Source organism: Rhinolophus hipposideros (genome assembly GCF_964194185.1).
Source record: "Rhinolophus hipposideros genome assembly, chromosome: 20".
NCBI lineage: Eukaryota > Metazoa > Chordata > Mammalia > Chiroptera > Rhinolophidae > Rhinolophus > Rhinolophus hipposideros.
The window spans coordinates 13,936,785-13,962,435 of NC_138066.1; the positions used below are offsets into that span (position 1 = coordinate 13,936,785).

General features: G+C 49.8%; 1 protein-coding gene across 6 annotated transcripts in view; it reads right to left on the reverse strand.

Moving 5' to 3' along the window:
- RAP1GAP2 (RAP1 GTPase activating protein 2) overlaps positions 1-25,651 on the reverse strand; it is a 211,920-nt gene that overhangs the window by 150,857 nt on the left and 35,412 nt on the right. For 3 of the 6 annotated variants that reach the window (XR_013991821.1, XM_081027059.1, XM_081027062.1), the window contains one exon: positions 19,295-19,330. The exons of 1 other annotated variant lie outside the window; for it this stretch is intronic. Coding sequence is in view for 3 of the 5 variants with exons in the window: in XM_081027059.1 (XP_080883185.1) it covers positions 19,295-19,330 (36 nt within the window). In the remaining 2 variants the exon portion in view is untranslated. Of the gene's footprint in view, positions 1-11,116; positions 11,260-12,372; positions 12,393-19,294; positions 19,331-25,651 lie in introns of those variants that run through there. 2 more of the 6 variants (XM_081027063.1, XM_081027065.1) reach the window with 2 other exon arrangements.

Genomic DNA, 25,651 nt, shown 5'->3' on the forward strand with positions numbered 1-25,651 from the left:
GTGACAACTCTGCAAATCCTCTGGGCATGAAACCCTGGGTTCTACAGGACTCCTTTCACACTTCCTACGTGGACCTCATCTGAGGATTCCACCTTCACACGGCCCTGGCTAGGTTCCTCCCCTCTAGCCCCAGCCCCCTACCTCTGGGTTTTTCAGGAGCGAGTTTCCTCAGCTCCCTACTCCATTCCCAGGACTCCCAAAGCTGCCTTGGAGACAGAGGGCTCCTCATCCCCTCCTCGGCACCACATTCAAAGCCTCCCTGAGCCAACTCCACACTTGGCCTCAGTACCTGACTCACTGTTTCTCAAGCAGCTCTACACACTGTCCTACCCTGTGCCTTTGCCCTGGTCATTCCCTCAGTCTAAAATGCCCCCTGCAACCCTCCCCTCCTAGGAGATTCCTTTTCAACCTTCAAATACTTCCTTCAGGGAGCCTTCCCATAGTGATTCCCCCAGGAAGAATTCACTGCTTGTCCCATATCTCTACCGGCACTGGCTGTTACATGTGTGTCTCCCCCAGAGACTGTGAGCAACTTGGGAAGAGGACCAGGCTCTGAATCACCTAACCACTCTCAGGACCCTCAATAACAGCTACAGTCGTGAGCACTAAGGACCATGCTAAGTGCATTTTGTGTGTGAGCTCATTTAACCCTCAAATATCCCTATACGGTAGGGACGTGCACCTCCTTCACTTTCTAGAGAGTGAAACAGAACCTCAGAGAGGTTCAGGGGTTTGTCCAAGGAACCTCATTAGTGGGTGACAGAGCCAGGATCCCCAGCACCTAAAACAGTGCCTGGCACAGGGAGGTGCCCACTGAATATTCATTGGATAAACAAACACCTTCATTTCTCCTGCCTCAGGCCTGGCTGCTGTTCACAGCAGCTTCCTCTATTCCAATTCTGACCCATTTCCACGTGTAAAGTTTCTCCCTCTTTTCCTCTCCGTCCCCCTGTCCAAACTGTGAGCCAAAAATGACCCTGCTGTGACAGGGAAGAGAAACACTAGTGATAAGCCTATGTTTAAAAGGGATGGGCCATGATAAATTTTTTGGCAAAACCAGACACTGGACAGAGGCATCCTTCAAAGATTTTGGACGCTCCTTTCAGAATGGCCACCTGCGTTCACCTACCTCCTCGTCCTTTGCTCCAGCCAAATTCTGCTTAGTCGACGGAATTTGGGATCCGCACACTATCTCTCATCTAATTTCGTTGTTTCCCCATTCTTGTTTAATCAGTAATTGCGCTAATATTGTTTTGCCCTCTGGACAGCTGCCTTACCTATTAAACAGCCATTCAAGAACACGGCCACCTCTTCCGACCTTTACTCAGTGGGTATGTGAGCGGTGAGTTCTGGACAGCTAACCCCGAGGGGAGCGTGCAGTGCTCGGCTCCTGGAGAAGCAGCTGTCAGCCCACAGTACTTTGTGTGCTCAAGGCCCGTCCACAGCACACACAAGTTCTACTCAGTACTTACACTTGCCTAGGAGTGCATTGTGAGACACCAAGAAAAAGATGGTTTTGTAACTGAATTAGAATCCTAAGATTTTCTTCCTCACACGTTTATAAATTCCTGAACCCACACCGTGTGGGAGGCGGGGCGTGCAGACATCGCTGGGGCTCCCCTGACAAAGCCTGGGTCCCAATTCACTCCAAGGAACGTAGGCTCCAGGGTGGGAGATCAAAACAAATAAGATACAGGTGTCTGATGTGTCCTCTCTGAACACAGCCCTCCCAGTCCCACATGACCAGAATCCCGGCTGTGTGACACGGCCGGTCACTTAAGCTCCCTTAGCTTTGGCTTCTTCCTTTTCGAAATGAGAACATCAGGAGCCATTTCACAGGACAGTAGTGAGGATGGAATGAGGTGACAGAGCCAGTGCTATTTTTGTTGCTGTCATAATGGAACGTGGCATCGGCCAAGCTTGTGCCTCTTTGGGGACTGTGTTTCTGAGATTGGATGTGACCGTGTGTGTGACCCTGAGTGACAGATGTGTGTGTGATCATGTCTGAATGTATATGGGTGTCTGACTGTGGGTGTCTGAGTGCGAATGTGGGAGAATCCAGGCCCCACAAGTTATTACACTTGAACTGGATGTACGCCGGCTATCTCTGCTCCTGTTCACACAGCTCCCAGTGGCCAGGTACCAGCTCGGGGCCGCCTCCGCAGCGCCACCTAGTGACACTGGATTTGTGCGGTTCAGACAGTGAGACTGGAGGTCTGGAAACATGTCTGCAGTGTCAGCTCACAGACTGGGTAGAATCTCTGGGCTTGTCCGGCCCTGGGAAGAGCACCAGGGGAGTCTGGCCTTCAACCCTGACCAGCGCTGTCCAACTGAACTTTCTGTGATGATGGAAACGTTCTGTATCTGTGTTGTCCAATACAGTAGCTCCTCACCACATGTGACTATGGAGCACTTGAAACAATGAGGCTAGTGCAACTGAGGAACAGAATCTGCACTTGTACTTAAGTTTCGTTAATTTAGATTTAAATTGCTGCAGGTAACCGTACCGGTCTGCAGGACTGTTTGAGCCCTGTTTATGCCGTAAGCCAGACAGACCGTTTCCCTGGACAACCCAGTTACAAGAACCGAGACACCCTTTTCCGTGTGAGCTGGTTTGACCTGAGTTCTGGCCACTTCCACAAAGAATCCTGACCAACCAGATGATAACCAAGTGAGCAGTTGGATCCTGTTCTAGGGCATCTGAATACAAAACGCACTCGGAGAAGGCAGTCGGGAGCAATGAACACCTGCTAGGGAAAGACAAGGAGTCAGGCCCCTGGAATTGCCAGTGGGTCCCAGGCATGCTTCTAGGATGGTACACACCCCAATCCTGAAAGAGCTGGAATGTCACGTGACTGAAGAACTATCCAGGCCCTCTGTGCCTCCTTACTGCGAGCACAAGCACGTGTTTGACGATACATAAACCTGGTTCAGTCCCTAAATTGCCAGTTGTGTGACCTTACACAAGCCACAGTCTCTCTGAGGCTAATTTCCTGCCTCTGCGAAATAGGAATCAGAGCACATATCTTCCAGCGACTGGGGGAGAATCAAGGTAATGTATACAAAAGCATTTCACACAGTGTAGTTGGACAGAATAAGCATGCAGTGTGTGTTAAAATTATTATTTGTCCTGTATAGTTTTACATTAAACCATCATCATATACATGATTACAACCTGGGAAAAAAAACTAATTAATAGAACAATTTTCTGGGTCACCCAAGATGCCATGGCAGGACATACCCCCTGGCTCCCCCTTTCCTCCTAACCCAAGTCCAGCCAGTCTCCACATTTTACAGATTCTACCCTGTGGCCTCTTGCAGCCATCGGTGTTTCCACACCACACTTGAAGCCACCTTCACGTCTCACTTGAGCAGTAGCTTGTCCATGTCTATCCACTTCCCACAGGGTCCCATGGGGTCCACCCTAACAGCTGATGACCTTCCTATAAAGCTTAGATGGAATCCTCCAAACCTCTCTTCAAAACCTCCAACTATGTCCCCATAATTCAATAAACTGGACACACACTCTGAAGGCTGACTTTTAAGGCCCACAAACAGCGCCTGCCCCCACACTTTGGACCTGATTCCTCACTCTTCTGAGAGCCCAGTCTCACCTGATACTTAACCAAAACGTGTTCTTTTTCACCTCTGAGCCTGTACAAGACTCAACAGATAGGTCAATGGAATCAAACAGAAACCCAGACAGACATCTTTGAATACGTAAGAATTCAGTGGGGGAAATGGAAAATTAAAGTGTAGTACTGGAACAACTGACTGATTATTTGGAAGAAATAAAATTATAATTTCGTCTCTCATCTTACCTCAAACTAAATTCCAAATGGATTAAAGAGTTAAATGTGAAAAGGAAATGAAGCTATTAAAAAAAGAAGAAGAAGAAGAAGAAGAAGAAGAAGAAGAAGAAGAAGAAGAAGAAGAAGAAGAAGAAGAAGAACAACAACAACAACAACAACAACAACAACAACAACAACATATAGGAAACCATCAACTCTCTGGGTGGAAAAGAACTTGACTAAGCATAAAAGTAACAAAAAAAGTCATAAATAACTGACAGATTCTACTCTTAAAATTTAAAACGTTTACACTAAAAAACAAGAGAGTCAAATTTATTGGTAAAGGGTAAACTGAAAAAGATTATTTGGAAATAAAAACATGAATGACAAAGGATTAACAGCTTTAATTAAAAGAGTTCTAATGAATCAACAAGAAAAATATGAATATTCCAATAGAAAAATAGGCAGAGTCGTTAAGAAATATTATCTCAAAAAAATTTTTAAATAAATGTGTGAAAACATTTTACCTTTAGTGGTTGCCAAAGGAAAAATCAAAGATACACAAAGATTTATATCCAAGGATGTTTTTACAGCATTACTTATTAATCATTTAAAATTGAAACAACCGGGGCCGGCCCGGTGGCGCAGGCGGTTAGAGCTCCGTGCTCCTAACTCCGAAGGCTGCCGGTTCGATTCCCACATGGGCCAGTGGGCTCTCAAAAAAAAAAACAAAAACAATAAATAAATAAATAAAATAAAATAAAATTGAAACAACCTTAATATCTAAAAATAAAGCAATGGTCACATAAATTATGGAACATCATAATGATAGGATAGTAAGCCATATTTTTTATCATGTTTTTAAAGAATACTGAATGATGTGAAAATGTCATTATACAATAAATTTTAAAAAGAAACTAAAGAACACAAAAAGACTGCAAAGAAACACATCAAAATGATAACATTTTGGGGGGTAGGTCATGGGTTTTTATTTTCTCTGAATATTCATTTCTCATTTCTCATTTCTCATCTCAGTACTTGTATATATTTCCTAAATCTTGTACGGTGAGCATGCACTATTTTTATAATCAGGAGGGGAAAAAGCTATTTTTAAAAGGGGACAAAAGACTGTGCCAATATGGCGAAATGCTCGTGATACAATGCAGAAAAAAGAACAGAAGCACGTCTACCCAGCCGTGGAGAGAGACTCCAGGAGGCTATGAGGGCTTTCATTCGCTTATTCAGAGTTACATTAATGTTTGCACAGTCAAGAAGAAAACAACACGTGCTGTGATCACTCAAATCCATGTAAAAATTAAACATCAGTGAGGACATGGGGATGCGGACCCTAATAGAATTCTCACACACCCTGGGTAGGAATATAAATGGTAAAACCTCTCTTGGGGGCAATCTGGCTACATCTGGCAGAGCTGCAAGCCAGCGGCCCCGCCTCCATATTCCTCCCCACATGACCTCTCAAGCAAATACACACAGCATCACAGGAGACAATCATGGCAGCATTGTTTGCAATATAAGAAAATGAAAACAATCTAAGAGGCCATCAACGGGAGCTACAATAAGGGAAACAAAAAAATGTGATATGTTTTTACAAATAAATACTACATGGCAATTTAAAACAAAGGAAAGCGATCTGTGACACTATGGATAGATTCCATGTGGAGGGGGCACAAATGCAGAACTGTAACAGTACCAGCTAACACATCTAGTGCCCCTGACATCCCACACTATTCTAAACACATGACATATGTAAGCTTACATAATCCCCAAAATAACCCTACAAGAAGGTTTTAGGGTTTACTATTATTCCCATTTTACAGATGACTAAACTGAGGCATAGAGAAATTAAGTTACCTGCCTGAGGTCTCACAGCTGGTAAGGGGCAGAGCCAAGACCTGAACCTAAGCAGTCTGATGCCATGATGCATAAATTCAACAGGACATTGTACATGTGGATTTTTAATATACACAAAAAACTATTTAGTGTTTCTAGATACTTATCTATAGATGTGAAAGTATTCAAAACGTGGACTGAGAAAAACACACCAAATTCCTGTGCACCTCTCTGGACAGGGGAGACAGGGTAATGAGGCCAAGAAGGAGTGATTTTAGGAACTTAAATTAATGATGCTTTATTTCTTTTATTTAAAACCAAACCTCAAAAAGTTAAATATAGAATTACCATATGATCCAGCAATTCAGGTTCTGGGTATAATCCAAAAGAACTGAAAGCAGGATCTCAAAAAGATATTTGTGCACCCATGTTCACAGCAGCATTATTTACAATAGCCAAAAGGTGGAAGCCACCCAAGTGTCCGCCGACAGATGAATGGGGAACCGAATGTGGTGTCTACATACAGTGAGATAGTCTTCAACCTTAAAAAGGAAAGAAGGACATTCTGACACATACTACAATATGAATGAACCTTGAACACATTATGCTAAGTGAAATAAGCCAGTCATAACAGGGCAAATATTATATGATTCCACTCATATGAGATTCCTAGAGTAGTCAAATTCACAGGGGGAAAAAACAAAAACGGAAAGTAGAATGGTGGTTGCCAGGGGCTGGGGGAGGGGAGAATGGGGAGTTAGTGTTAAATGGGTATAAACTCAGAGATAACGAAAAAATTCTACAAATGGATAGTGGTGACACTTGTGCAACATTATAACTATACTTAATGCCACTAAATGGTGCACTTAAAAATGGTTAAAATAGTAACTTTCACATTATGTATATTTTACCACACTTTTTTTAAAAGGTTTGATGAAAATGCAACAGAATGTTAACAACTGTCAATTCTGAGTCATCAATACTCAGAGGTTTGACGTGTCATTATGGTAAAACTCAAACAAACAAAACAAGAGCCTCAGTACAGCTGAGGCCGTGGAAACAGCCCCAGTGGCAGGCAAGGCCCCCCTCCCAGCCAGCTCAGGAGGCTCAGGCCTTCTCCTCTCTTCCCGCCACCTCCTATTTTTACTGCATTGTGGTTGCTATGGAAACAAGGGGCACCCTGGGCTCCCAGAGCTCAGCCCAGGTGCTGTTAACTCCAGAAATAATGCCAGAGTGTGAATGAAATAAAAGCATTGTACACACACACATCTGCCCTCCCGATCCGTTTATCAAGTGGCCACGTGTTCACACGTGTGCCTGCAGTGGTACACCGCCTGCAAGGTCTGTCCTCAGCAGCAGGCCTGGGCGCACATTGTTCCAGTTTACCCTCGTGGGTATGCTTGCATATGTCAGGTGGTTACATGTGTCCACACAGCCCACCATTATTATTACTAATGCCAGGAACATTTAAGGCAGGTAACACCAAGCGTAACTATGTACCAGGCACAGTGCTCCATGCTTACCTGGATTATCTCCTGTAAACCTCACAACAATTGTATCTACAGGTAGGTACTATTATTATCACAAGAGAGAAAAGCTGAGGCACAGAGAAGTTGCCCAAGGTCACGCAGAGCACATGAACCTAACCACTGATTCTGTACTGTGGGGAGAGAGAGCTTTACATGTCACTGGTTCCCAAACCGCAGCCAACCCAGCTGCCTCAGAAGCACCGCCTCTGGCCCTGATAACACTCAGGTTTCCTGGCCCCACCCAGGCCTGAGGAAGCGAAGTCCCTCACATGGGTGTGCAGTGCAGCCAGAGTGGGTAATCATTGGTCCAGCCTAGGTTGAGCTGGCCGATAGGGTTTGGACAGGGTGTGGCAGGGTGCGGACAGGCACTGTCCCTTCAAGTCTTGCTCCTGGGCCCAGAAGTGGGCTTAGGAAAGTCGAGAACTCAAAGCGCCTTAATTCCAGATGGCATCTGCTAGTGGCAAGGCAATCAAAAAGGTGGCAATGGCTGCCGTGTCACACACACACCCCAGGGCAGGACTCCACAAGTCAGTTATGTGGCTTTGTGGCCTGCCAGGCACGGATTTCCGCCCACTCCACCCTCTCAGAATGAGCTGGGTGTGAGGTAAAGGATGACGCTGCAGTCACCTGCTGGTTCTCAGCACAACCAGAGGCAGGGAGGGGTCAGCCACCTCACCTGAATAACAAAACCGTGATGCAGCCTGGGAGGGGCATCCCAGAGGCTCCCACAGCCTCCGAGCTAATGTGACCCTTGGGGTTCTAGCTTCTCCAGGAGCACGAGGAAGGAAGCGCTTGGTTCACACAGGGAAGGAGGTCTTCACAGAGGAAGCTGCTTCTAAGCTGGTCATAGATGAGCAGGATGGTGCTAAGAGAGAAGGAAGAACTACAGGCGTTTCTTGCCAGGGGAATAGCATAAGCAAAGACATAAGCAAAACCTGAAACATGCCAGAAAACAGCAAGTCACACCATCTGGCTGGAGTGAAAGGTCAAGAGGAAGCACAGTTGTCAGAAAGAAAGAAAAAAAACTAGATGTAATCAGGCACAGAGAGGTCGAGTAACTTGCCCAAGCAGGAACACCCAGCGGATAGTCAGGATTTAAACATAGGCTGCCTGACTCCAAAGCCCACGAACTGACCACTAAGAGGGGTTCACCTGTTAGTCACCTTTCTTCTGCACTTACTTTAGAATGCTCTCAGGGTGAACCTGGCTTACCCTGGAGCAGTGATTCTCAGCAGGGTGGGGGAGATTTTATACCCCCTCCCAGACTGTCAGTACTAGGGATAGATTGCTGGCATCTCGTGGGCATGACGGGATCTTTTAACAGTACCGACATTGGGTCCCACCCTAGACGTTCGGCTTTCCGATTCTGGCCCTGGGTGCAACCTGGGCATCAGAACTTGTTGACAGCCTCCTGGGGGATAGCAAAGTGCAGAAAAGTTCGGGAACTGCTGCACTGGGGGAGAGGGAGAAGATCAAACTATCTGGTGTGGAACAAAGACAGTGGAGCTAATGCCAGAAAGAGAAGTCACTAGGGAGTCAACACCCCCAAAGACTGCCCAGCCCCCCATGCACAGGGAGTGGGGCCGTCCCCACGCCAGGGTTGGCGGGACAAGTCTGTGTGGAATCAGCACTAACAAGGTCTTCCATCAATGCCAGGGAGGGCACAGCTAGCGACGGCTTTGGGGATGATGAATTAGTCAGAGCTGGCAGAGCCCAGACGAGAAGGTTAATTAGACAGCCTTTGTCACCGTCTGGGCAGGAGATAATGGGCCTGAACTGGGAGGAGGGCAGGAGAGGACCAAACCCCGGTGGCAACCCAGTGACAGAGAAAGAACTGGATCTGGAAGAGAGGAAAGGTTAATTGAGAGTGAGTCCAATCTGGGGACAGAGCAGGAAATGACCAAGTCAGCTGTGGGACAAGAGCACGAGAGAAGGGGTGACCTGAGGAGAGGGCCAAGGGAGTCCACTGGGGTGAAAGAGGAGCTGAGACCTGAGAGGGATGATACCCCCGGGACAAAGGTGGCGCCCTGGTGACCCAGGCGCTAAGTCTGACTGGCAGCATAGGCCTCAGATGGCTTTGCTTTTTTATTCTTGAGTTAGTTGTCCAGATTTTGCCTAACACTCCAGATTCCCAGCTTCTCTTGTAAAGGGAAGTTCTGAGGAGACAGGTGGCCTCCCAGCAGAGCACTGCTGTGTGCCTGTCACTGCTCCTGGCCCCTCCCCGTGGTGGTATCTGGTGCTGCCAGAACCCTGCCAACATCGAGTCTGTCTTCAGAAAGAAGAGACAAGCTCCTCAGCCAGAAAACTGTGAAGATGGAGGATTGGTGGAGGCAGGCAGGAGCCAGGCACTGCACAGAAACTAAGGGCTGACCTCTCACATCCTGATTCCACCTTCACGCGGTGCCATCTCATGTTAGGAATATTCCCTACCCAGGTCTCAGTGCACTAATCTGTAAATAAGGAGGCTGAGGCCCATGACCTCTAGTTGTCCATCCTCATGTCCACTGGGCTCTTACAGGAGGCCCAGACCCACCCCTCTGGCCCTGCTTTTGAGATGAGGCCTGGAAAACCTGAACCCTTCTACCAAAGATCGGCCCAGGCAGTGAGAAATCCCAAAGAAAGCCGAAGGGGCCAGGGATAGCCAGCCGGGGTAGAGAAGACTTTGGAAACAAGAACCACCTTCCAAAGTCTGATGGGCTCTCAGGAGAGAAAGGGATTCACCCTTTCTGTTTAGGGCTGAAGGATAAGAGACCAAGCAGGGGAAGTCATAGAGTCCAGATGAAGAGAATGGTCAGCTTTGAACAATCAGAGCTGTAATGCAGTAGACCAGGCATCCTTACAAGCCTGAGCTTTGGGAAACAAGCTGGAGGTAACCAATCTCAGGCTGGGTGACTAGTTTTAGAGGCACGAAGGACACACAGGAGTTTATTTGACTTTTTTTATTTCACGCCCCTAAGCTTCAAGGACTCCAGAGATCTGGGGCGGGGGGAGGGATTCTCTCCTGAAGGTTCCCATTCTCTCTCACACCGTTCCCAGGAAGCACTATCCGGATTTAGGTGCCAGACTCACTCTGCCTTCCAGAGAGAAAAGGTCTGAAAAAAAGCACAGAAAGGCCACCTCTGTGCTCCCTTTGCCCCTCACCAGGAGTGCAGCCCCAGGGCCAGACTCAGCAAACCCTGAGACCCACCTCATCCCAGCACAGAGGCGGAAGGAGCAGCTAGCCCCAGGGGGAAGGCCTATCTACACACCCTCCTGATGCTCCCTCCAAACTCCCTGCTCCCAGCGCCAGAGGAGCCAGCAGGAGGAAGGGGGTAAAAACAAGCAAGCACACTCCCACTCCCAGACACCTCTGAGTGCTTCCTGGACTCCTGTCCACCAGGGTACACCCAGGGCCCACAGTGTGAACAGGACGCAGAAGGGGTGTACATGTGGGGAGTCAGAGTCTCTCCCCAAAGCCCCATGAGAGCAGCTCTTCCCAGCCCTGGCCAAAGCAAGCTCCCAGTGAGCCAGGCAGAGCCCTCTGGCTCCTCTCCACGGGACCCTGAGCCTTACCAGCAGGCCTGTGGGCCTGGTGCAACCTGTGAAGAAGCTAATGGATGGCCAGAGACCTGGGGGTCCACAAGGACTCTTTCAGAGAGCCGAATGGGGTGAGGAACAGCTGACCCCAGGCTGGCAGGCCACAGGCTATCCCATCTCCATTCTGCTCTGGTGCCTTTGTCCCCAGTAACACAGTTAACCCTGTCCCATGGATCAACAAGGACCATTCAGCTCACCAGCCACACAGAAAACCACCTCACAGGGCCCTGGGAAGAAGCAGAGCCCCTCCTGCCCACACCTGTCTCCGAAAAGCCCCAGTGCCCAGTACCTACTGACCAGCAGATACCCACCAGACCATCAAGACCCAGGGAGATGTTTGTCCATCGAGAAATCAGAACAGGGACTCACCAGGGCTTCCTGGGCATGTTGCGGACCGGCCAGGAAGAGGGCCACGAGCACACAAGGCCGGGACTTTGCAGTCCTGGCTGCCTGGCAAATGGCAGCTCTAGGTGCCTCCCCAGGGTCTGGCAATGAAATCCGGCCAGAGCCCAGTTGCCGGCTAAGTGTCTGCCTGCCTTGCTTCTCCCTGTAGCCACTCACGCCCCACCACTCCAGATCCCAAAACAGACGTGTTCATTGTGGTTACCATAGGAACTCAATAAAGCCAAAAAAGGCACCGCAGTCACCCACACGGGCCCTCAAAGCTCACGTCCACCTGCACAGGCAAGCATACCACGTGCCTACACACACCTACACACTGTACCCAGGCTCAAGGTCCACCCTAAAGAAATCAATGAACCAGTGTTTAGTACTTGAGACACAGGGACGTCCCCCTGGGCCCCGGCTGAAATGTGTCTGAAAGTGGGTTCCCTGAGTGTCCTGTCTGGCTAGCTGTCAGTTACAAGGGCAACCAGTGCTCACCTGAAGCTCACCTGCCAAAGACACTCCAAGAGCCAAGCAGGGGAGAGCCCAGGACGTCCACCAGCTCTGCCTGCAAGGCCAGGGACAGAGCACTGCCTGGCTTGCTTTGCCGGCCACAGACCGGCTCTCGCAGCCCGAGATGCTGCTGCTGCCCCTCCCCTCCATCCCCTTCTATAGAGAGGGAGGGGGTAGGGAGAAGGGAGGGGGGAGGTATAATGGTCATGATCTAAGCCAGCCACTCAGGAGGAGAGAATGGCAAGAAGAGAGCAGAGATCGTATATTCAGAGCCTTCCTCCCTCCATCTCCTTAGATGGGACCAACATCCACTCAAGGGCCCACCGGGAAACCGGAGAATCTTCACCTTGACCCCTCCCATGCCCTCACCTCCCATATCCTAGCCATCCAGAGCTCCAGGCTGGGAAAACCATCTCCTCAATAGGTCCCCAGTTAGTCCACTCTCCCCAACGCCACTGCCCCTGCGCCAATCTCCAACCTCTCTAACGAGTTAGCAGAGGGCAGTCAGGGAGGCTGTCAGTCTCGAATCTGGCTACATTACTCTCCAGTTTAAAACCCTGTGATTACTCTTGGTCAGCCAGAGAAGCAAGCCCCGCCCTCCACGCACAGCCCTCCTAGACATGGCCGCCCACCCTGTCCTGGCACTCCTACCCCAGTTTTCTGCCTGGTCCCTCCCGACCCACTGCCTGGAGTGCCTCTCTCTTCTTCTCCAAGCTGGTCTCACTCACCTTTGGAGACAGCTCAGACATCACCAGGTCTCCAAGAAGCCCTCCTCCATCATCCTCTCTGAGGACATCTCTGTTAGCACCTGTCACATTCCATTGCGATTGTCTATCGATGTGTCTGTCTCCCTGCAGGCTGTGAGCTTTCATGAACACCAACTGTGTCTTTTTCATCTTTGCTTCCCCAGCAACCCTGGGACCTACCACTGGGCTTTAGAATGTAGGTACCCAGTAAAGTGAGCTGAACCGATTCAGTTTTCTAACCCCCCCAAAACATCAAGTTCTCCCATCCTTGACAACCCCAGCAAACTCTCAGCAGATGTCCTAGGTGTGGGAGAGAGGAGCTGACTAAGATGGAGCAGCCCCAGAAGGTTCTAGCACATCTTTGTGGTGCCTCAAGCATTCTTGTAATCCACAGTAAACAAAGATGTGGTGGAAGACGGGAAAATGGATTGGTGATCATGGCCCTCAACCAAAGCATGAAAAGAGCTAGTAATTTGGAATCAAGGGGAAGACTGTGGAGGGATGGGCTTTCTGGAAGGAAGGTTAGAAAGCTGGAAGCACAGACATGATGCACCGAAACCTGGTCCCTGCCTTGGCTCTCTCTCCCTAAGATGAGAGTGTGGCTTTGTTAACAGCACCAAGAGAACCAGGTGTCTGTAATCATCTAGGTTTTGTGCGTAATTCACGTAGAATGGGGATGGAAGCCCTGAATTTAAAAGGGCTATGACATAGCAAGAAGTTGAGCTTTCTAGATATGGTGAGCTCCCATCCCCCATCCTGCATGGACAATGGCTCCAGCAGCAGCCAGCAGGGACCCCAGGGACCAAGGGAAGGTACGCTGAGACACATTGTGTCTGCTCCTGCCCTGTGCGGTCAACTCACTTCTAATAGGGTTTTGAATTCTTAGCTGGTGAAATCTGAAACCTAGAGTACAGGTGGCTGTGTGGTGTCTTCTGGCTAAACCACAGGACAGCTGAAATGCTGTCCCAGCCAGGCCCTCTCCTGAGAAAGAAATAAGAGGACACAGTCACCTCTAGTCTCCATCATGAGCTTTCTGTCTATTCAGAGATGCCATTTCTAGTGACGAAGATCTGGGACCATCAATTAAAAAGTTGGATTCTTTTTCTTATAAGGCATAGGTTCTAGATGTCCCCATCATCAGGAGTGTGCATGATACTGAACCCCCAGCAGTGGAGACAGGCTGCACGGAACCATCCCACACACATCCAGTCCCATGATGGCCAGTCCCTGTGTCACAGTCACCTCAGATGGCTGCAGTATGGCCTACCAGCCTGTGCAGCAGACAGACATGTCTCTTTCTTTAGCAAAGAAGCATGGTCTCGGAGCTGGCCCGGTGGCTCAGGCGGTTGGAGCTGCGTGCTCCTAACCCCGGAGGCTGCCAGGTCTATTCCCACATGGGCCAGTGGGCTCTCAACCACAAGGCTGCCATATCGACAACTCGAGTCCTGCAAGGGATGGTGGGCAGCTCCCCCTGCAAGTAGCAATGGCAACTGGACCTGGAGCTGAGCTGTGCCCTTCACGATTACGATTGAAAGGACAACTTGACTTGGAAAAACTCCTGGAAGCACAGACTTCCAAAATAAAGTTCTGTTCCCCTTCCCCAATAAAATCTTAAAAAAAAAAAAAAAAGAAGAAGCATGGTCTCTGAAAGGGAGGTCAAGGGCAGCAAAAAGGAGTGAAGGAAAGAATCTGAGGCTCCCAGCTCAGGTCGTCACCCTTTGGATGCTGCTTCAAGGACCTCCCTGAACAAACCCCCGACACCTGGTCCTGCCACCCTGGGCTTTCCTCTGCGGGGAATCTAGTTTGACTATGGCTCAACTACTGCAGACGGGGGCCTTATCTCAAGCTGGCCCCAGAGCAGGCTGGAGAAGGAGGAGCCAGCCCAACCTGCTGACCCTGCCTCTTTCTCTCCATCCCTCCACCTGCATATGAAGGATTAATTCTGATGACTCGTGATTCATTCAGCAACTATAGACTGAGAGCCTGCTAGGTGTTATGGTGTTAGATCCTTGGGAGCCAGAGATGAAGTGTGCAGAGGCCCTGCTCTCAAAGACATCCATTCATTCGCTCACGCACTCACTTAGTCAGCAGCAAGCACCTACCATCATCAAGATCCTGAGAGAAATACAAAAGGACAAAAGTCATGAAGGTAAATTCCTAATGTCAAAGCTAGAAGAGGGCAGGTTAGAGGCTTGTCCAACCCTCCCATTTTACAGATGGGGAAATTGAGGGTCAGAGAGGTTAATGATTTGCCCATTCGTTAGCCTGGGGCTATAACCTCCCCTCCCAACTCTTTCTCCTGCATGTATTGCCACTGCCCCCCTGTCCAGTGTTCTTGCGTGGCTCCATGCCCCCTGCACCCTTTGCCTCTGAGGGTCTTTGTCATTCAGGCACCACAGACCCCTCTCAACCTGGGCCTCCAGCAGGGTTTTGGACCCTCCCACCCAGAGCATTGTGGAGGCAGAGGTGCATTCTGCAGCCAAGGCACACAGACTCTATATACATCGAGAAAAGGGGGAAAGTAGGGTGGGGTAGGTGCTGACAAATACTCAGCTCCAGCCCGGACTGAACCAGCCATGAAGTACAGACCTAGATTCAATCCCAACTCCATGACTTATTCGCTGATGACCTTAATCAAGTTTTCTGACTTCTCTGAGCCTCCATTTTCTCATCTGTAAAACACAGAGTCGTGGCAGCTGCTTCATGAGCTGGTTGTGAAACCTCAGGGAAACTGTGCAATGAAAACTTAGCACATAGGTAATACTAGATAATAGAGGGGCCGGAAACCCCATTTTCAGAGCTATCTGGCTCAGGAACACCTCTAGGAGTTGCATGGCTGCCTTCATGTCAAGGACACCAGGTCCCTGGAGAAGGAGCTCAGGCAACTGGGAGCACAGGTGCGGCCCAGGGATATCTGGTGCTCAGTGGAGTAGTAAGCAGGGCACAGGAAAGAGAAAGATGTCTCACCCAGCAGAGGCAGAAATAAGGAGCTACCTCAGTATCTGGCCGCCTAATGGACCTGTCAGTGAGCAGAGCCATATCCATATTAGGCACTGCCAGTGGGGGAACGGGAGGGGAGAGGGAACAGATACCGACCTTCCTTTAAGTCCCAAGGGGAGTGGGAGTGGCTGGATAAAACCTCCTATGGTTTCTTCCCAGCCCACAATCCATCTTCCTTCTCTGAGAACTGAACCCTCCCACATAGAGAGGTGGCTGGGGCAGCCACATTTTATCCCTGAAACCTCATCTCTAACTAAACTGATTATACCAGAGGAATACAACTGACCCACGCTGGGCCAATCAGATTCTCTCTCTCTCTCTTTTTGTTTTTTTTTTTTTTTAAGGAGGGTGCAGCTCAAAGTGACCCAGGTGGGGATCGAACCAGCAACCTTGGTGTTAGTAGCAACCTGCACTAACCAGCTGAGCCAACCAGCCCCAGATTCTCTCTTTTTTTAACAGCTTTTTTGAGGTGTGATTTATATACCATACAATTCACCATTTTTTAAATGTTCAATTCGATGGATTTTAGTGTATTCACAAGGTCGTGCAACCATTACCGTTAGCTAGTTCCAGAACACCTTCGTTACCCCAAAAAGAAGCCTATAGCCTTTAACATTCATTCCCTTTGTTTCCCCAACAGCCTCCCCAACCTTAGGAAACCACTAATCTATTCTCTGTCTCTATGGATTTGCTTATTCTAGACATGTCATATACATGGAATCATACATTGTGTGATTTTCACTTAGCATAATATTTTCAAGGTTCACCCATGTTGTAGCATGTGTCTGCACTTCATTCCTTTTTACGGCCAAATAATATACCATTGTATGGATATGCTACACTTTCTTTATCCATTCACCTGTTGATAAACATTTCGGTTCTTTCCGCTTCAAGCTATTATTAATAATGCTTCTGTGAACATTCCTGTACAGGTTTCTATATGGACATATGTTTTCATTTCTCTTGGATATATACTTAAGAATGGAAGTGTTGATCTTATAATTCTATGTTTAACCTTTTGAGAAACTGACCGATTATTTTTCAAAGCAGCTGCATCATTTATATTCCCACCAGCAGTGTATAAGGGTTCCAATTTCTCCGTATCCTCATCAATGTTTGTTAGTTTCCATTTTCCAAATTATAGCCATCCTAGTGGGTACGAAGTGGTACCTCACTGTGGTTTGGATTTGCATTTCTCTAATGACTAATGATGTTGAACATCTTTTCATGTGCTTTTTCTCCATTTATGTATCTTCTTTGGAAGACTGTCTATTCAGAACTTTTGCCCATTTTTTAATTGTATTGTCTTTCTTTATATTATTGAGTTATAAGAGTTCTTTATATATTTTAGATATGAGTACCTTATCAGATATGTGATTCGCAAATATTTTCTCCAAATCTGTGGGTTGTCTTTTCACTTTCTTGATGATGTCCTTTGTAACACAAGTTTTTAATTTTGATGAAGTTCAATTTGTTTATTTGTTATTATTGTTTTGCTTGTGACTTTGGTGTCATATCTAAGAAACCATCACTTTGTCTAAGGTTACAAAGATTTTCATCTATATTTTCTTCTAAGAGTTTTACAGTTTCAGACCGTACATTTAGGTCTTCAATCCATTTTGAGTTAATTTTTCTATATGGTGTAAGAGAGGGGTTCAATATCATTCTATTGCACGTGGATATCAGTTGTCCCAGTAGCATTTGTTGAAAGACTATTTTTCTCCATTGAATTATCATGACACCCATTTTGAAAATCAATTGACCACAAATATAAATGTTTATTTCTAGACTCTGAATTCTATTACATTGATCTAGATGTCTATCCTTATGCCACTACCAAACTGTCTTGATTCCTGTAGCTTTGCAGTACATTTTGAAATCAGGAGTATAGTCCTCTAGCTCTGTTCTTCTCTTTCAAGATTATCCTTAAATTTACATATGAATTTTAGGATCAGTTATCAATTTCTGCAAAGAAGCCAGCTGGGATTTTGATGGGGACGGGTTTCCAGTTCCCAGTCAACCTCTCCCGAGCTCAAGCTCCATCTCCTCCCCTTGGGTTCCCTGAGTCACTCTGGGATTTTTTTCCATAAATTCCATCTTTTGCTTCACCAGATTATACTGGGTTTTGTTTCTTGAAATCAAAAGAATCCTAACCAAGTACAGTAGGAACATGGTCCTACACACTGTCCCAATCATCTCAACACCACAATCATCTCAATCCCCAGGGCCTAACCCCTCAGATTGTCCCCCAGGTACCCAAAGATCCCACTGGGGTCCCAATCTCAACATTGGCCCATGCCGCCAGCCCTGCACTCTACCTTTTAACTAGTTCCTCTCTAGGTTACATATGTCACCTTAACCGGTTCAAACAGGCCCTCAATAAATGCTTGTAACATTGAACAAGATGTCCCAAGACAACACCAAAAGAAAGACTCCTGTCACTCGACACCTTCTAGCAGCTCTGCTTCATGCTTAGCATCACATTTAATATGCAGATAAGAAGAGGGAAGAAGGTCAAACATTATTGTGCCCATTGGACAAAGGATACGGAAACTGAAGTCCAGAGAAGTTGTGTTCTGCCCGAGAGTGATTTGCCCTAAATGGTGGGCTGTACCAATGCACATCCACGTCAACCAGCATGGGCACAGGTGGGCCCATTGTCCTGCTCCATCTTTAAGAGCTGCTTTAGAAGCCACCTCCTTCTGTCAGTCTTCCAGGACTGTTCCCAATGCACCCTTGGCATCATCTCAACAGAGAGACTGAAAGCTCTCAGAGGGCAAGGACAGTTTGCCATCCCTCCCTGCACTGCAAACTGTCCACCCTCACCTGTCTGAGCAAAACAAACCAGAGTGAGAAGCCTCTTATTTTGACCACCTTATATGACAACTGTCAAGACTAGCCGAGCTTTGTCCGGTGACCTGTACCCAGGAGAGACACGGTCAGTGTGGGCAACTGAATGGCCCAGCAGAGGGCGGCAGGCCTAGAAAACCTTTCCACTGAGATAGGGGAGATACAGGCATGAAAAGCTGCCTCCAAAGGAGGGATTTGTCATATAAAAACTAACTTACATGTGGCAGGATAATAGTTTGAGCTAGTGACCAATGCTACTTTTCTTTCCTAGACTTTCCCTCCTTTTCAATTCACTCCATGGAAGCAGGTAGTTGGTCAGTACTCATTGCTCAAGGGAGGGACGCAGATGGAAGTTGACTTTTGTTAAGTCTCAATGGGGAAAGAGATCGGGATGCAGGCAAGATGGTTTGACCAGAAATGTGGAGGGAAAATGAATGAAGGTGGTGAGGGAAGTGCAGTCGGAGGTTATAGGAGAGAGGTGTGTCTACTCAGGTCTTCCCCGACAGATAAATGGATAAGTGGTAAATGAAGCCGCCCCGGAATCTGATGTTGAAAGCCTCAGAGAGTCCCAGGACCAGGCTGACCAGCATGACATATGTTTGCTAACAGATGACTCAGTAACCAACTGATCACACACACACACACCCTGGGGTATTTTATAAGGTCCTAGAATTATGTGGCACAATTTTCAGATAGGTGGGAATGTCAGAAAGCCTGATGGACTAGGGCTGCACGTAAAAATTAAGGTGATAGAAAATACAATTATCTTTCTTACATCCCTAAATTGCAGCCTAAAAGTCGCACCACTAAACACATTCCCACCATTTTAGTACCTGCTGCTTCCATTCTAGTTTCTGTCTTTTCCCAGATACCCCAGGAATCAAGAGCCTGATCCAGACTCCTCCAATCCAGAAGGCCCCCAACTAAGATGGAGAATGGACAAAGGCAGCAGCCCCACCCATGTTTCCCACAACTTAAGGGGAAGAGAGGGCCCCAAAGGAGCCCCAGTTTACCATCATCTCTGACCACTACAGAACAGGAAGTGGGTACTTACTTGACCTTCAGGCTTGCCAGCATGGTCTTGTCGATCCTGCCAAGAGAAAAGCAAGGGCTCCCGTCAGTGCCAGGGCTGAAGGCTCCCACCTAGCAGGGGAGAGTTCTCTGGGCCAGTCCAGACCACCAGACAGAGGGCGCTGCAGAAGACCGCTGCTCCCGGGGGAAGTTCTCCTCCAGCCCAGGAAAGGAAGATCGTGAGCTCTGGGAGGGCTGGAGCCACACATCCCCCTGTGAGATGAATACAGTTATTCTCCCCACTTTAGAAATGAGGAGATTGAGGCTCAGAAGGGTAAAATCACTGAACCAGTATGAATCCAGATATCCAACTCCAGAGCCAGGGATCTTAAGCACTTTGTATGTAGCTTCTCCCTTCATTACCCTCATTCCACAGGAAGACTCTGCCAGTCACTGGCAGCTGGACGTTCAACCATCAATATTTCCTGGGATTGCGCTTTGGAAAGATACCAGTACCCTCGGCACCCCCAGTACCAGGGACCTTCCTGTTTGGGAGCTGCCAGGCCAGCCAAGAAGACAGACCCCATTCCTGGGACCAGAACCTGACAGCAGGCTCCAGGGTGCATGGGGCAGGTGGGACCTATGAGGCCCGGGAACTCAGAGCAGAGAAGGTCACATTCGTGGCAGACTGTCCCGGCAGCCAGCTCCTCCGCCGCGGCCTGCTCCTCCCTCACTGGAAGACAAGGCAGTGCTACTATCTTCTATTTTCACCCTCTGCATATGTCAGCCCTCCTGGCTGGTACAAGAGGGCCCTTCCTCTCTCCAGGGACAGAAAGGTGGGCAAAATTCCCACTGTCTGTGTTTCCTATTGTTTAGGGGTCACAACCTATTGAAAGGTGGGCAAAATTCCCACTGTCTGTGTCTCCTATTGTTTAGGGGTCACAACCATCAGTGTCACCACCAATGTCACTGTCACCATCAGTGTCACCATCACCAATGTCACTACTACTACCATTATGACCATCGCCACCACTGTCACCACTGCTGTCAGTGTCACCATCACCATCAGGGTCACTATCACCATCACCAATGTCACCATCACCATCAGTGTCACCACTGTCCGATGTCACCATCACCATTAGTATCATCATCACCATTGATGTCACTACCCTCATTGCCACCATCACCACCAGCAGCACCATCAGTGTCACCACCACTCCTATGTCATAATCACTGTCAGTGCCACCAAAATCACGACCGCCTTCATGATGCCTGAAACCATGGAGAGTTCTTTTCAGCTACCCCTGTCCAGCCAGTTCAGCTCTGCCACAAGCTTCCTTCCCCTACAAAGGACTACAGGGGCGAGCAGGGGCAGGGGACTGGTGTCAGGGGCCACATGGTGAGGATGCCGAGCTATTCCAGCAACACAAGCCAGCACCGAGCCATTGAGCTGGGGGCTGGGATCCTTCCACTCCGAGCAAACTCCCAGCACCTTCTGCAGTCGGTTCCGACAGTAAAATTAGCCCCACCCCACAGGTCCTGGTCCAGGTCCCTCTCAGCTTCTTCCTCACACACCTTCCCAGCCCCATCCTTGAGGCTTCCACAGCCGGTCTCTAAGGGGCTCATTGGGCCCTCAAATCCTTGTGGGATGCAGCCCCTCCTCCTCTCCCATCCAACCCACCAGGTGGGGGTAGGTTGGACCTAGGAGTCAGAGCCCCACATTCTGCTGTAATATTTGTAACCCCAAACAATAAGCCTAAACATTTTCTATTTTCTCAAGGAATCTCTTTTAATACTTTCAACATCTTCGTGTTGTGGATGAGGCAGAAATCTGCCACTTACACATCATGGGGAAACTGAGACCCAGAGAGGGGAAGTGTCCCATCTGAGTTCCTCAGTGAGTCAAGGCGGAGTCAGCAATAGAACCCCGGCTTCTGGGGTGACACCCTCTCAACCCGACCACCATTTGGGCGGGGTCACAACAGCCCAACCAGGAGCCCATATCCACATCTACCCAGCAAGCAGCCTGTCCAGCACAGGGTTCCCATGCTGGGGTGTGGCCCCAGGAGGGCGGAGCCTAAGGCCTTGGCAGGGGTGTGGCAGAAGATAGAGCAGCAGTTCTGACACTAGACTTTTCCTTTCAAGAAGTGAAAGTCCCCAGGTTCTCCCTGGCACCTTCTCTCTTTCCTCCCCATTCCATTTCATTCACTCTCATCACCTTGTCTATCCCTGGCGCTAGTGGCTGTCCTCCCAGGCATCCAATGGAACTTGTAAAATATCATCCCCAAGATTCTGCTCACTGTCTGAACCAGGGCTCCAGGAATCTGTCATTTAGTCCCCAACCAACTGTCATATACTCTCCCAGCTAACAACCATCCCCAAATGATACCCACCCTACATCTTCAACACCACCAGGAAGTCCTGGCATCCCCTCCAGCTCCACAAGCCCCCAACCAAAAATGCCTGTCGCAGTCGACACACCTCACTTAGTCATTCCATAAGTGTCTACTGAGCATGTACAATGTGCCAAGCACCGTCCCTCTGTCTGCGCCATGCCTCCCAGACAAGGGTGGGCATCGGAGGACACCATCTCACTCCCTGAGTCCTGCCCGACAAGAATCCCAGCCCAGCCTCTCATACTATCCCTGACCAGAAAGCAGCCTAGGTGATTCAAACCCAGGCCCCACCCTCAGGACCGCAGTCCCTTGGCCTAGGTGTCAGGGAGCACCCATGACCACACTGTGCTACCCCTGGCATCTTCTCATCCTCACGGTCCCCATCTGCCAAACGTGGAGCACCCAGAAGCCCTTCCTACCAGAGGATGGACAGCAAAGTGTTTTCAAAGAGGAGTCAAGGGGAAATGGAAAGCTGCACACATGTGGGAGGGAGAAATTGGCCACAGGAACAAAGCCCACGTCTTCCCAGCCCCTGGTGCCTCCCTCCCTCCCTGTCTCCCTTGCTTCTTGTGGCCTCCCATTAGCCTACCAGCTTGTACCCCAGGACACCCCCCAGCCATCCTCCCTGCAGCAGCTAGAGCCTTTGACAATGCCCCAGGCCCAGAAGCTGAAAGGAAACCGATAATTAAAACCACGAGTCCCTGTTCCCCAGCTGAGGAGAAGCTGCCAGCAGCTGGTAACCAGAGACAAGTCTTTGACTTCAGTCTCCCCACGTTCTGACTCCCTGGGGAGAAAAAAGCCTTTGTCCCTTATCCCAGACAGAAGCTTAGTGGCCAAAGGTGGTCCAGAGGGCCAGGCAAGAGGCTGTAGCACAGACCCAGCTGCTCAGGCTGGGACAGAACTAGGATTGGCTGCCAGGGTGGGGGGAGGAGGGGAAGGACCGCTGGAGACAGGCCTGCTCCTCCCTCACAGCTCACCCCCTGCAGAGAGGAGGCAGCCCCAAAGGGTGAGCAGGCCACAGACTCCTCCTGCCACCAAGTCACAAAGATGACACAGACAGGAGCATAATACACATGCACACACAGGTACGCAACTCAGGTGCAGACTGGCACCTGCTCAGAAACAAAGAGTGTACACATAGGCACACGCATCGGCACAGCCACCCAGGCAGTGAGGCACACGCCTCACACACGGTCACACAGACTGGCAGCTGCAGACATGCACACTACTCACGCAGTTTCGGACATGCGCACACACGTGCACAGTCATCACAGAGGCGCCTCCACATATATGCGAATACATGACAGAGACACACACATTCAACCCCAGTCACAAGCGGTCACATTCACTCTAGTTCCAGCTCTGACCTTCGGAATCTCCAAGAAGATTGTATCTGAGGGACCGTGAGGAAAGCTTACAATGTCTGATGCCCCCACCAGAATTCTCCCTCGCCATCGGCTGGGCATCTGAAAGTGCCCCTACCAACCCAGGGTTCAGGCACAACCTGAGTGCCCCCCTTCCCACAGGCACCCACAACACGCAACAAGATCACACAGCGAGGTCACTCCCATCCCTTCCACCTCCCCCAACCTGTCACCCACCATCCGAAGCCCCCGAAGGACACGCTGCGCTTCCTGCTAAACATGGTCGCAGCTGCGGGGCCCCAGGTCCCAGCAATGTCCCCAGGGCTGTTGTCAAATGGGGCCAGCTGTGGTGCAGCAGGGTCAGCACCACGGGTGTAGGGCAGGGCGCCCAGCATGGCACCTCCCCTATGGCCTGCCCCCCAACCTGGGCTTCCTGTGGGTGAGGCTGCAGGGCCAGGAGGTGTGTCCTGCGCTCTGACAAGCAGGGGAGGTCACAGAGGGCAGCTTCCCCACGCCTAGAGGAACCCACAGCTCCGGAAGAGGCTCAGCTGGCAGATTGCACCACAGCCTGCCTTGCCAGCCCAGCCCCACACAGCCCTAGCTTCCCGGAACCCAAAGGAGGCCCTAGGAGTCCCACACTGGGCCTGGCAGGAAGAGGAAGACCTGGGTAGGAGACTCAGGGAGCCCTGCAGACCGTGGCCCTCACACCCCGACCCTGGGGTTGGCTGCTCAAGACGGGACCTTTGCCTTCCTACTCCACCATGGCTCAGCACACACCAGATAAAGCAGCGCCACACATGTAATGCCACCTGCACGTGTGTACTGACCTGCACAGGGACACACGCATAGGTGCACATATATATTCACAGGTACACATTGGCACACACATGCTCACATACATGTCATTAGACACCGGCACGCACGCGCACAGGTACTGCACACTCACACACAGGTTCATATAGACGTTAGATGTGTATACACATCTCTCCATACAACTCCCCATACAGACACAGGCTCTCATATGGGTACAGACACGCCTGCTCACATATACACATCAACATACACGTGCACACACAGGCCATACACTCAGATCGCACACATGCCTACAAAGTCCATTCACATGTACACATACACAGGCTCAGGCACAGATTCGCACTTCTCAGACCCCTTCGAATGTGTACACAGAGGGTCAGCAGCACCACGCGTCATGACAGCAGTGGTGGAGGTGGGAGGGTGGCACCTGTGAGCCAGTGTGTCTGTCTTTCCAGCTGCAACTAAAGGGCAGCTCTCACTTCTGCATCCACCAGTGCTGACCATGCCAGGTACACAGTAGGCGCTCACTAATGACAGCCCTCAGAAGGTTGTGGCACATATACTGCAACAAGACTAGGGTAAGGGGACACAGAAGCAGCACCGGGCCCTTGCCCCGCCCCCAAGCAGTGGAGAAAGCGAAATAAAGCTGTGGCTGCAGCCATTGGCCTCTCTCGCTGGCCCACCCTCCCCGCAGTTTCCTGTTTGGGGCCCTGCTGCCACTCTGGGAGTCAGATCTGTGCTGTGGTGACAGAGGTCCTCCCTCCCAGGTCATGGAAACGGGGCACAGACATTTCTGTTTTCTTGACTCCTCCACAGCAAGGAACGCTGAGGGGCCTCAGGTAGCATCCTGGATGGGCTACAGGGGCAGCTTCAGGGTCCTGGCCCAGTTCAGGGCTGGGGAGACAAGTATGGGGCCCTTTCCTCCAAGGCAGCTGGCCTCTCAGCAGGAGACTGGTGATCCTCGGCTCAAGCACGACCCTCCATCCCACCTTCACCAGGAAGGGAAGGACCTTGTGGTTTACCCTCTGGGCTTTCATAAGACCACTGGGCTCCCTACTGGGCATCCACTCAGCACCCAGACAGCTCACCCCCACTGCCTCCTACACCCAGGAGATGCTCACCAGGTACTGTAGACCGGGGTCCTGCCTGCCCTACATCCACACGGCCTCTCTCTGAGCAAAACCGCTCCCTCTCTGCCCGAGGGGGAGCACCTGGCCGGGACTGGCCAACCAGGGCATCCATCTTCCTGGCCGCAGTGCCTGCTTCAGGAGTGGGCAAGAGACCGGGGCGGTCCCAACAGGACTCACTCCCAGAATGCTCCTCCCTCTTTCCCTAGGGTTGCTAAACCACAAGGTGGAGAGCACACGAAAATGTAGCCAGGCCAGAGGAAGGCAAGGGAAGGACTGCCAGAGAGGGGGAACATGAGAAAGATCAGGTTTTAAGGACATCGTCTGAGCTCCTGGATCCAGCTGTGCTGGAAGCCAGGTCGATCCCTGGGTATCTAAGAAACAGTAACATATCCCTCTATCCCTAAAGCCCATCCGAGCTGAATTTTTCTCTCTCCATTGAGAAAGTCCCGACTAAGATAAAGAGTTCAATGAGAGAAAGAATGAAGGTGAAAACAAACAGCCCATCAGCCGCTCAGCCAGCTGCCTCACCTATGCTGACAACACACAGACTACAGGCCAGGTACTGTGCCCAGAACACCAGGGTGAGCCAGACACAGCTCACAGCCTCAGCCCGGTGTCACATATGTTACTAATAGCAGAATTCCTTTTGCAAATGACTCTCTTTTTCATCAATTAGAGGGAGTTCATGACAAGCCCA